At 47.0% G+C, this 13,142-nt stretch overlaps 1 protein-coding gene across 7 annotated transcripts in view; it reads right to left on the bottom strand.

Annotated features, from left to right (window-relative positions):
* The window catches only part of FRMD4B (FERM domain containing 4B), a 136,959-nt gene that overhangs the window by 49,225 nt on the left and 74,592 nt on the right, over positions 1 to 13,142 (bottom strand). For 6 of the 7 annotated variants that reach the window (XM_064453491.1, XM_064453486.1, XM_064453485.1 and 3 more), the window contains exons 4-5: positions 11,512 to 11,604; positions 7,139 to 7,223 (exon numbers count right to left, since the gene is read on the bottom strand). In XM_064453491.1, coding sequence (XP_064309561.1) covers positions 7,139 to 7,223; positions 11,512 to 11,604 — 178 coding nt within the window. The remainder of the gene's footprint in view (positions 1 to 7,138; positions 7,224 to 11,511; positions 11,605 to 13,142) is intronic. The other variant, XM_064453490.1, reaches the window with a different exon arrangement.

Raw genomic sequence — 13,142 nt, 5'->3', positions numbered from 1 at the left:
ACAACTCGCTCTGTTGTACTGGGTAATTTCACCAAGGAGGCAAACAATGGCAGAAACCAAGAACCCTCAACTTTAAAGTGCCTGTCCTGATCATCAGCATTCGCACCTACATCTCAATCCCAGTAGTGTCACCCACTGTTCACGCTGCCCCGCAATGCACCAGACACCCCATCCCACCCTGCGTCAGACACTCCAAACTTTGCTGAGCATCTCAGCTGGGACCAGTTTCCCAAAGGTAGAAACACTGGGCTGAGAAAAAACACAGCAAAGCAAGCGCCTGCCTCCAGCAGACGAGGGAGGGAAAGTAAAGCACTAAACCAGAGGAGATGCAGAATACCAGCCCTTATAGGAGCAAATTAAAGGCTGGTGCTTCCGACCCTCCTGAAAAGGGTACTTCAGATTTGCACTCATGCTGCATTTACCCCACAGGGAACATAGCCTGGGTAGCTCAGGATGCCTCACGGCTGCTTCACAGCATCTAGATGGTCCATGACATCTTCCATTTCATCCATTAGGCCCCACAGCCCTTCCTACCCACATGAGAGCGCGCACAACCTGAGACCGAACACAGCTCAGTGCACATGCAGCAGCCACCACAGCTCTCTCCTGGCAGGACCTGCTGCTTCCCACCTCAGCAACTTAGGTCAACCCAGCCAAAAAAAAAAAAAAGCTGGTAGTGCCTCATGGTGAGCAAAAGCTTCAGGTTTCTCTGTTACACCCTTTATTTTGCCATCTCTGCCAGTCACCCTCATCCATCTCCCTTGCTCACGTTTTGTGCTTCAGCCAACACTTGGATGAAACTCCAGGGAAAGCAGCAGCTACTCTGAGACTTGTCTACACAGTTCAGTGCAACAGGAGCACATTTAGTGCTGCTTTTTTTTGCATTAATACAAGAGTAAAAACAGAGAATGGGGGAACGACATAAAGACTTCCCTGTTTGCAAGCCAGGCTGTATGGCAAGCGTCGTTAGACTTAACATATAATCACAGCCTTTCGCTTTCCTACCACAGCACCACGGTGAGATACCCAACACGCACCAATAACAGAACTGGCTGAGCTGTCACAGCATCTTTGCCCTGTGGCCAGGAGATCAAAGGTGCAAAACTCTCCATCACAATTAACGCCAGTAGTTAGACCCAGCAGGAGGCGACTACGTCAAGAGATCCAAGGTATGAAACTTTGGCTGCAAACCAACGAAGCCTTCATATGCAATGGGCCAGCCCAGCTGCAACCCAACCTGCACCTCCCCTGGCAAGAGCCTCTACAGGTCCCTGGGGCACCATCACCCTTTACAGCAGGCAGCCTTGGACCAACCACCACCGCTCTCAGAGGTGTTGTGGGGAGTCCCTTGACTATACCCACACCGTGACCAAGTCCCTCCGAAGCCACCAGCGCAGCCTTGTGTGAGGTCTCATGGGGTAATGAGTAGGGGGGCCCCATGGATCTGCCAGCTTACATCAGCATAAGGGTCCTGCCTCCTCCTCCTGTCATGTTTTGTTCACAGGTATAACTATGCTCCATCCTTCTCATCTGTGGACGTGCTGCTGGGGGGTTTGGGCCATGGAGGTGGCTACCAGCACCCATGGAAGGTAACAGCCCTAAAGTGCAGAAGGCCAACTGGTCCTGCCGATCCTCATCCTGGGCTTTACATGTGCCGTCCTCAGGAGCAGACAGCAAATACAGGCACTGGACAGAGCATTTTTAATAGCCTTGGCTAGGATCAGACTACTCCATGTTATGAGGCTGTATGGGAATGCTCCCCTCTCCCTAGAGATGGGGGAGAATTAGGAAATATCTGTTATAAAACTTTCGAGAGCTCTGATATATGACCACTCTGCTCTCCACAAGCTGGAAGCCAGCCAGACTTTATGTTCACACCAGGGGTCTGTTTTAACAGCTCTTCTTGGTAAGCACTGGTCTTCAGCCTGCCAAGTGCTCACAAGCACCGCCGTTCACGAAGCCATCACAGTTACAGACTCCTCTGAAAAATTCCATTTCCTTTAACTTTTTTTTACTTTTTTTAAAAGCAATTCTTGCAAGTCCTTGAAAAAAAATTGTAAATTAAATAAATACCCCCCCCCCCCGACACCCAAATATAGAGAGGAAAAGGGGAACATGGCCAGCTTGACCAAGATCTTAGTTTACAGAACGTATTTGAAGGACTGGCAAAGAGTCAACCGTATGGCTGCAGAGCTATATGGAGGTTAGCTCTAATGCATAATAAACTTGACAGCGCTTCGCTAGCCAAGTAGGGTGTTATTTTTTCAAACTTGGTTGTTCTGAAAGAAGAAAAAGACTAATTTATCTTTCCAAATTTATCATTAACATGTGCATGACCAGTTCTGACCCACATCCTTAGAAGTGTTCCAGCTATGGTCATGGGCTGTGCAATAACACCCTGAACATGTTACAAAGCTCCCCATCCCTGTGCAAACACAATGCTGAGAGACCCATTTCACCTGAAACTAAGTGCTAGGTTTTCACTATTTTAAATTTCAGCTGTACAGCAGATTTCAGAGATCACTATAAATCTAAATCCAGCTTCTTACAGCCAGTGACAGGAGAGAAAGCTTTTAAATTGAAGTTGTCACCACTGAAAGTTTTCAGGCAGCAGTTCTCAAAGCCTTGAAAAAGAGAGGCACATAGGAAAACAGAGCCCAGACATACACAAAGCATCCTTCCAGCCATTGCGTTCTCCCAAAATACATGCAGATAAACAAGCCTATAACTAAGTCACTGGGAGGCCCTTCCATAGACCTGGAGATCTAAGTTTTACCAGCTCCCACGTCCTGCTCAGTGAGCCAAGCTGTTCCTGGCAGCAGATACTGCTTCTCCGAGCTCCAACGCAAAAAGCGCGGATGCTGGAGAGCGGGAGCCAGGCAGCTGGCTGGACCACACAGGACCGAGAGGGCCTGGGGACTGCAGCATCAGACCAGGGGAAAAAAAGGGCAGCTCAACATGAAAGGAGGGTAGGGCAAGAGCACTGGCAGTGTTTGTTTTATGGGCTGAAGGCCAAGGTTTATGCACACACCAGCGGTGAGGAAACACCGGCGCTCTTAGTGGAACAGCAAATGTTGCGTTCAGTTCATATGCAAGGAGACACGGAGAGGGCAAGGCCAGCAAATGCTGAATGAGTCGTGTTGGCAAATCCATCAGAGGAAGTTTATTCTCTAGGCGTGTAAAGCAGTGTTACGTTACACTGTGCCGAAGGAAGATGCCAGTGAGGTGATGGGTTAAGATAGGTGCGCAGTGAAAAGGAGCAGCCACGGACACCTCATGCTCAGCGATTCTTTGCACTGAGTGCAGAAATATAATGCTGCTAAAACATGATCTGCTAAAGTAGAAATAAGGTCTCAGCCCTCTTGTGCTTTGGGCAAAGGGGACCCCCCGGCTCCCAGCTGCTGAGGGCAAAGCAGAGGGCGGCTGCACAGAGAACAACACAGGTCACAGAGGATGCACAAACCTGGGGTGCGGCAGCAAAGGTCCCAGAAGCACAAAGGAGCTTTGACTGTATAAAAGAGCATGGAGGCGGGGGAGTGGGTGGCGAGTAGAAAGAAATACATTTTTGGCAGCAGAGATTTTATTGTCTGTCTTGTCTCTCCCTTGCCAAAATGTCTACAGAAATTGCAAAATGTACAAGTCCCAGATTCCTCCAACCCTTGGCAGGGAAAGTGGTACCAGATTTGCAGAAATGAACAGAGATTTGCAGGAAAGAATGTGGAGTTGAAAGGTGAGAAAGAGCAGCGTGGCTACGTGGTACACAGCACCAAGCTAGCCTTCTCTGTTTTCAGAAATTTTATGGAGGGTTTTTTCCCCCATTATTTTTTGAATTTATTATATTTTGTAATATTTTATATAATTATTAATATGCTTGATATGTTATATTATTTATTCTGAATTTTTTTTCAATTGGGAGTAAAACCTCTCTGGAGTCATCTGGGACAAGATGGCCAACGCAGGAGATACCATTCTCTGTGGTTAGATACAGCCACTTACAGTATTTCACATGCAGGATTGCCTGCAGATCTCTCAAAGAATACTGTAAATACATTTGTGATGCAGCCTCTGAACTTTGTAAGCCATGGATAAATCCCTTCCAGAGGAGGGACTGGCATGAAGCTTCGCCGACGCACTGGCTGTATTTGCCCAAGCCTTCGGTTGGCTCTCGTGGTGTGTCCTACACGCCGGCTGGAGTCCCAACACGCACCATCTCGCACGCAGGCCAACATCACCCTCTCACCCTCTGCTCAGGAAAGCATAATTTTCCTTTAAAGCACACAAGCCATTTAAGCATGTGCACCTACACACTGCTCTGCTGTCAAGGCATGCCAGCGCTCAGGAATGTCTAAGACACAAACTCCTTCAAGCATCAGGCCTCTGTGCACCGCTCTGGGTTTGGGCTCTTCCACCCACTGTGTCCCCTGTGGGGAACAAGGTACTGTGAAGTCTTTGGAAACAGCTTTATGAAAGCAAAAAAACACAACTGGCTTTTAAGCAATCTTATCCCCACAGGTCGTCTCACACCCCACTATTGCAGCATTTTTCCTCTGAGCCACATTCCTGGCCCACACAGAGCACAAGCTTCATGCAAAGATCCAGGTTGGGATACGGCCCCAGCAGGGCATCCTCCAGCACACCTTGTGCATTGGGGAGCATCCCAGAGCACGTGGGCTGGCTGTAGGTTGCTGCTTTTTAAGACACTGGGGTTTCCTCACTCATGCAGCAAGGGAAGGGAAGGAAAATAAAAAAAAAAAAAAAAGAGAGAAAAGCTAAGCTGAGGCAGGTCTAACCTCCCCGAGGTGGATTAAGAACTGAGAAATGCCAGGGAACATTCCTTGCTGTCATCAGCAAGCATCAGCCACTTGCTTCACTGGAGCTGGGGATCTGCTCAAATTCAGGAGCCAACACTGCCCGTCTTGCATCCTGCACCTCCTTCCCCGCAGCACGACGGAGCCTGGCAGCACCGCAGGAGCGTACACACTGCACGAGAGCATCCGAGGTGCCTCTGCACATCCTCTTGTCCGCGTCCCACGGGCTTAAATGTGAGAATTGGTCCCATGTGCGCTTCGTGAACTTCTTGAAATCTAGAGACTGACCATAAGTTTACCTCGTATGATAAAATATTTTGAAAAGACCTAATTTGAAGGTTAAAAGCTACTGGACCAAATGTATCTCAAAAGTAAACAACCTGGCTTCTGCCAAAGTGCAGGCTTCTACTGAAGCCAGGCTGCGAAGCCGCCCAGCACAGAAAGTGCTGCAGGCAGAGCAGGGGCACTCTGCTTTCGTTACGTGCTGAATCGCTGGGCGCTGCCCACAGAGATCCTTCTCTTGGGAGGAAGCAATGCTCCTCATCCCTCCACTGCCCACAGAAACTGGACACAACAGAAAACCCTCCTTGCTTCTGGCAGTTTTGCTTGCAGGAACAGGGAAGCCGGAACTTTGGGTTGCTACCAATTAGAGCACACACCTTGCAAGCCATCGGGGGAAAAAGTAGGAACCAGCCTTCATTCAAATCTCTCCCAACTCCCGAAGCCCTGAACTCAACTGGACGATGCGCAGTCTGCGCATCATCAGCACTTCACGTGCTGTCAGCACGGCATTTCAGTAATACGAAGTTATGCTGCTTGAATAACAATATTTATGCAGGCCAGAAGGGACTCCCCTTGTTGGTTTGATGACATGCATGCCTATGATCAGTGAGGGAAGGTTTTTTTATGCATCTGTCTTCCTTTGCTTTCTCTTATGCTTTATGCATATCCATAAACACATACTTGCAGCAAATGTTTTGATGTTGGCAGCATTTGTTCAATAGCAGTGGCGTTTTCACGTTCCACCCTAAAACCAGATCCATCTTCCAATTCCAAAATTATTTGCACTGTTTAAAGTGCTCCAGTTTTCCCTGAAAGGATGACTACAAGTTGCCAAGACCCTTCATTTAAAATGGCAGACATGCCAAATGGGGATTTGCTTTTTATTAATTTTAACCAGCAAGGCCCCAAGTTCTTCAAACATCTTTAAAACTTTAGCATGTTGTAAAAAGGTCCCAATTTCCTCCACTCTTCCAGAAAGCAATTCCTGTACAAAGCAGTCACAACTTTGCCATTAACCACTTTCATGTCAGGTTTCTGATCCCACCATAAAATAACAAATACTGGGTACTGAATAAGAATCCTCTAAAATATGAAGCATATTAAAGGTGGAAACTTTGGCCAGCTACACCAAGCTCCACCACCAGCTAATGATACACGGTTGTCTTCCAAGAAAATGTTGTAAGAACCAAGTAACCCTTTTAGACTGATTGAAATGAGAGTTTAAAAAAAAAAAGGCAAAAAACCCCAGATACTCAAGTTTGACATCAACTGGAAAATCCCAGAAACATCAGGCACTGCTGGAGTAAAGTTCATTGAACTGCAGCTGCTATTGCACAACTGGTTATTAGGGGCACACCGAAGGCTGCTGAAACACCACCCTTCTTCAGACCATGACGAATCTGCAGCGGATAAACCTTATTTTTTAAGATTTGGGCTACCACATCATGAAGCAACTTTAAAAAAATATGTTCTACCAAATAAAAAATTTTAAGAAAACAGTGAAAGCTTCTTAACCAGAGAGTAAATATAAAAAGTATTTTAATAACTAGTTTTGATTACTACTTCATGGGGTTTATTACTTTACTGCTGCACTGAATTAAGGCAGGAAATCAGAGGACTAGGAACCAAGTTCACAGCGTAAAACCTTCTTCACAGGGCTTTCGTTCTTGAGGCAAGTTTGACCTGAGATCAGTAAAGAGCTGCTTGCCTTGAGCATTTACTATGCAGTATATAGAAGGATATGCCACTGAGACAGAGCCTGCCCGCAAAGTTAAACCCAGATTTCAAACAACTTAAAAGCTTTCGAGTATTTAAGATTTATTCTAGTACACTAAGCACAGCAGGGCTGTGAAAACAGGACAAGGAAACCATCATCATCCTTATCCATTTGCTTGGAGCATCAGGAAAGCATGCTGAGGTTTTAATACTTCGATAAGATCTAGAAATTAGATGCAGTTCCTAGCAAGTTTGCAGGACCATGTAGGTGGCAGAGGAGCAATAATCGGGAGATGCACAACAAGGAGCTCCAGAGGAACACTGGGGCTTACCTGGTGCACACAGGACTTGGCATTCAGAAAGAACAACTCGACCGTAGTTTTGTCCTTGAGAAAGGAAATGCTTTCAATGTAGAACCTGAAAATTATGAAAAAAAAAAAACCCAGTTACTTTCTTTACAGGTTTCATCTTCCTCCCAAATCATTTTGTTTCCTCAATGTTTTGTTCTCTAGTAATAAAGTAGCACAGAGGAACTATGAGCTACTGCACTTAATTTCCTGCCTATTAGGAGGGAAGAAGCAGAAAAGCACGAGCCGACACCACACAGGGAATGACAAGCTCCTTGTTCAATAGATTATAGATATCTGATGACTTCTCATGTCATTTGAAAACCCTGTCGAATGTTACAGCAGCAAAGCCCATCCCTCCTATGCAGATAAAAACCCAGAAGTGGAAAAAGTAACTCCAAAGGGCATGTTGTAGGTCGGGAAGCCTGCTCAGCGCCGTGGAGGAGAGGGGCTGGCAGCCCCACAAGACCGTCTTTGCCCCAGGAGGAGAAAGCAGCCACCGCCTGAGCACCATTAACTTTGCTCCAAGCAAACAGGGACAGGCAAAACCACACAAAAGGAACACACTGGGGTCAGCTCCATCCCATCAGGTACATCTATCGCAATGACATCTATCCCGGCCCAGCCCTGGCTTCCTCTTCCCAGGGCTGTAGGTGCATCAGAGGCGCACATGAACAAAAACGATGCCATTACTGGTTACTGTGCCCCTGCCAAGGTTAGCAGATGGGTCCCAGTTTGTTATAGAGCTACACCAAAACATCACGTATGACACTGGCACTCTACAAAATCACACAAAACCTGTCCGTGCGCTTCCCTGACTCACTCAGGGCATCAAACCAAACAGTGCTGAGATGCATTAAATGGTGTAGAGAAAACACATCTATAATTTGATGAGCGCAGAACTGCCAAGTCAGTTTAAAGAGACAAATTTGTGTGAATGTGGTCCTGTCAATCCTCCTTTAGCTGGATCTGGAGGTAGGATACCTGTGCTTCAGCTCTTTACAGAGGATGAATGCATTGGGTCCAGACTCTCCCACCTGATGCTAGACAGAGGGCACACTGTTTTGCAGCCAAGCAAAGACCTGGGCCACCACCACCACTGCCCCAGCAGCGCAGACCACACCAGGCCTTCTCAACGTCTTGCCTCTGATAGCAGGAGGGTTGGATGGCCACCATAGGGTATGCAGCCCACTGTGTTCATCAGAACCAGGCCAATCCCTCCCACAGCCCCATGGCACTCCTCACAGCCTCCAGCTCCAGTCACGGGTCTCTTTGTCTTGATGATATGCAAGACATTAGGAGAAGCCCGCAGCAGCAGCAGGAGCGCATGGTAGGAAGCTGTAAGGCTAGCACCTGCTGCACTTGTTAGGAACGTCTGCAGTATTTACGCCGTGACTTGAGACAAGCAATACATTAAATAGTAATTGCTTTAATATTTTGCATTCCTATAGCATGTTCCATCAAATTAACTTTAAAGCACTCCCCAGTATGCCTCAGCAGGATAAAGAGATAATTTACCCATTTTACAGGCATGCAGCCTGTCCAAGGGGCAGACCCAAGCCCAGCAGCCTGCCCCAGACCTTTGAAAGGCTATTTTACATTTCCATGACTCACCTTTCACTAAGAATTGTAGAAGCCACAGATGTTTCCACCCTCTCTTGATCGCACCTGATATAGTTTTTTTTCCAATAGCTTTGCTAAACTTCACTTTAAATACATACAAGTGCTTCCCTCCAGAAATGCAGAGCATCAGAAGGCAGGAGCCTCTCTCTTCATATCCTTTCCCAACCTGCTTCCGGACCAGCCTTTCATGGCATGGACTTTCCTCAGCCTGCTAAAGCCTTCCACACTCTGCTGCACTAAAAAGGTGATTCTCCCCAACTAATGACATCATTTGCACTTGCAGTTTCTCTCAACTAAGAGTCAGACATGGCCAACATCCTCACAAGCAGGATGGTACCCTTGGCTCTGAAGAGAGGTAGCTCCCAGTTGCTGCTCGTGCGGAGCAGGAGGCCATAGGATTTATGGAGTTAGGGAGAAGGCACTGGGGAGGCGTTGCCCCCTGCCCCAGCAAGGTCTGCCTGCTCTATTTCTTCTGTGGTACAAGCTGTACGCTCTTATCACCACAGTACAGATAAGGAATACTGGACCACAGCGATAAGGATGTTCAGGGGATGACAGGCAGCTTGGGAACACCATGAAGTGTATGTTCTGCTTTTATTCCTGATGCTGGCAGCATGCTTGAAACCAGAATGACACTTTTATATGTCCTAAATCTGCATTATAGAGCTCTTCACCAGCTGCGCGTACCATAAGAAAATTTACACGACTGGATTGAGTTTATGCCATCTGAAGAAAAATAATTAAAATCTGAAAGGATTATAACGCGTTTCATTAACTGAACAGCAAAAGCTCATGGCCAAGGAGTTACGAACAAAAGGAGGGTCATAACAAGGTACCTGGGGATCACCTCCATTTCCAGTATTGCTACTGGAAACTGCAGTGCAGTGTTGATAGATACTGAGAACTGAGGCTGTTGCACATTTGCCACTTGTTACGAGAACAGCAGCTCAGTGCCCTGCCTTGTCATACTTGCATCTCAAATGAAAGTGACACTGAAGCCATACTTATTCTATTCACAGTTGAACCTATCTCAAGCACGCAGAAGGCATGGCCGGTGCAGGAGGGCTTGCCCAGCCCTGCCCCTGCAGCAGCATCCACCGCTGTCACGTCGTGCACAGCCACTGTCCAGCCCAGGGGAACGAGCACCAAGTGCTGGAGCTCTCTGCCCAGCCCCTCCATGCCACTTGCCCCATGCCTGACTATGCTTTTCTGTTCCAGCCACAGGCACACACAGCTGCAACCATGTATTTTGGCTGCTCTTGTGGGATTTTAATTAAGGAATAGGCTATGACAAGGCAAATGTGTTCACATGAGATAAGTGTCTGAACTAACCATCCAAGGCATATGCCACAAAGCAAAGGCCTGGAGTCGTTTACTTACCCAAAAAGTTGTAAGAAAGAGAGCATCAGATTTTGAAGTGGCTTTTCTGCTGGAATATCTTTTTTTCTATGGATCAGATAGTTTCTATATTGCTAATTATTTCTCTATCCTCCTCCTCCTGCTCTGCTTCTCACTTACTGCCCACCTCCTTGGCTCCAAATTGCTTGGTTTGGATCTCATGACCCTGGACCAATCAGGCTTAAAATTAGCTTCTAGAAGTTGATCTTTCTAAGCCAACTCTTCACGCGCTAACTCTTGGCCAGGTCTCTGCACACCCTGTCCTGTAGGGGACCATCTTGCAGAGGGCCAAAATGAACATCACAAGCCGACAGCATTAATCCCAACCAAGGAAACGATTGCCTTCACAGCTTTCTTGGGCAGTCATAGATTTTAGTCGCTCAGATCCAAATCAAACACAGTGAATATACTGAAAAGCCCATCACCCCTTTTAAAATTTATTTTTTTTCTCTCTGTTAAAAGCAGGGAAGAGAAGCTCTGAAGTCCATCACAAATAAGCACACATTCAACAAAACCAAAAAGAGCCGCTTGTTTGAACCATTCCCTCAATGACCAGGGTGTAGAGGACATTGTGAGGCGATGGTGCCAACCAACACAACTACACAAGAGGCTCTGCCTTGGAAGTGCTTCAAATAATTAAGCACACAAGGCATAAATTTACTGAGATATGAAAAGCAAATGAGGTCAGTCTGCTCTCATTTCCCTCATAGACTGTAAGGGAAACAAAAACTCCAACAATATTAAGAATCTGATGCTTGGTCTTTTCTGCCAGCACAGCTCTGTCTCGTAGGACATGGTTTTTTTTGTTTCAGGCCCTTTAACCAGCAGAGCTTTGCCAGCAAAAGCCCTAAAGTAACGCAATTACGATGGCCAAAAATCATCACTTTGCCAGGGATTTTGTTCTCTCCTGGGGACCGGCTTAAGCTGTGTGAGCAAAGAAGCCATCAGCAATCTCTTTCAAGTACAGACAACCCTTAAGTAAATACAAGACAAGAAAAAGTAAGTACGATAGTTTAAATAAACCGTATTCAAGTTTAGCACTACTAAAGTCAGGCAAATAAGATATTTAAAATACAGGGTTTTAAGCAAAATAAAAAAACCCTAGGAACAATGTCCTAGTAACAGTTTAAAAAGTAGCAGGTTCCAATCTACTTTATTTTGTAGTTAAATACAAAAGAGAGCGGCACTTATCCAGGACTTAATCTCCTTCTAAAAATAATATATCGCTTTGACATTTATTTCCTTTATCAAATCTGTAATCAGTTCTTTTAAACAAAAACCCTTGGTGGTAAATAAACCCAAGTGGTAATGTTTCCTTTGTGGAAACAATTACTCACCTAACGGCAAAGTACAAAGTTGCCGGGCCCGGTTTCTTGGGCAAGTCATGGTCCAGGACTCGGTGATCCAGCTGCAGCCAGACGCTCTGACCTCTGCAGGAACAGGTTGGGGTGGTGGTTAAAAACCCGGATGGGACATAGAGAAATGGGGGTCTCTGCAGTGCTCACGTTTACTCCAAGTGTTACTTTAAAAAGTGGGAGATTCAGCTCTGAGACAGGCAACCGTTTAAAACGATTTCTTCTTTTTTTCCTAACTTTCATATTTTGATGCAATTCACTTTTGGATGTTAGAGAATGCTCTTTGCAGTTGTGTTTGCAGCTGCAGCACAAAAGTCATCGCATGGCACCCAGAAAAACTAAATATTATTCAAATATCCTCCTTTGCTATAGATGGGGATGCTTCCATTGACTTGCCATGTCTAGCAGAGGAATCTGAGCTGTAGCAGAGGCCGGACATTTCCCTGCAGCAAAAATGGGTCTGATCTCTTCTGCTGCATTGGGACCGCACAGCTCTGCGGCTCTATTCCCCCATTCCTCCCGTTCTGCACCACCCCCGTCCCAGCACGACGTAAACCCCCATTTCTGAGCAGAAGGGTTTACCGCAGGCATGCTCATTAAACAAGGCAAGTGTATAAAAGAGGTCTCTGATTGAAATGGGAAGGAAGCCAGAAGGAAAAAAAATTCCCCCAAGCCCCAGTAACCCCCCTCAGGACCCAGGGGCCGAGGGGGAGCGCAAAAGCCTGTGGCTGCTCCGAAGGCTGGGACATGGGTGCCCTCCAGAGGCCACACACTCCCTCCAAGCACCCAGCCCAGCCCCAAAACACCCAGCAGCTTCTGGAGCCCCGCTGGTGTTTCTGGGGAAGCCAACAGCTTTTAGGAAATCCCCTGGCAGCACTTTAAAGCTCACCATGAGGGAGCAACCAGCAACCAAAAACCTCCAGAAGAATGTCATGGCAGCTCTTCTGGGGGGGGGAAAATAAGCCGAGTGCAAACAGCATCCTTAAGGGAGTTACAGAAAAGCTGGAATAAGGTATTTTCCAACACCTGAAAGGACAAATATGTGGCAAATATATCCTAGGGAGAGCCCGAGATGAGAGTGGCTGGTAAAAATAACACACTGCTGCAGTCAGGGCCCCAGAGCATTCAGCTCCTACCAGCTCCATGAACACCAGCCCTGTCCCAAGGCCAGTCCCACACCTGCAGATGGGAACTGCCTCGGCAGGGTGGCCCCAGACATGGCTCCGATGTGATTTGTAGGTGAAGGCTTCCATCCAGACACCATAAAAAGCAGCTACAGAGAGCAGCAGGGACTAATATTATTCCCATTAGACAAGAGGAGGTTTATTTAGGGGGGCTCTATTAGTGTGCAACTCCCTTTCCCCACTGCCCTAAGCAGCTCTGCTCCAGCTTTTTTGGGGACCTGAAGGTACCTCTTCTGGAGACGCCTGGGGAGCCGAGTCCTGCCTGCAGGTTTTGGTCCTGCACCCAGCAGACATGGGGAAGCATTTCAGTGCGATGCTGACAGATGAGTCTAAACACCAGTTGAAATTTCAATTAACCGACTCTTAACGCCGCAGAAGCGGATCTCCGTGGCACTCCGGAGCCTGGCCGCAGCATCCCACCCAGCCCTG

Source organism: Phalacrocorax carbo, chromosome 6 (assembly GCF_963921805.1).
Source record: "Phalacrocorax carbo chromosome 6, bPhaCar2.1, whole genome shotgun sequence".
NCBI lineage: Eukaryota > Metazoa > Chordata > Aves > Suliformes > Phalacrocoracidae > Phalacrocorax > Phalacrocorax carbo.
The sequence above is the reverse complement of the archived record's forward strand: the minus strand, read 5'-3'. Positions and strand labels throughout refer to the sequence as shown.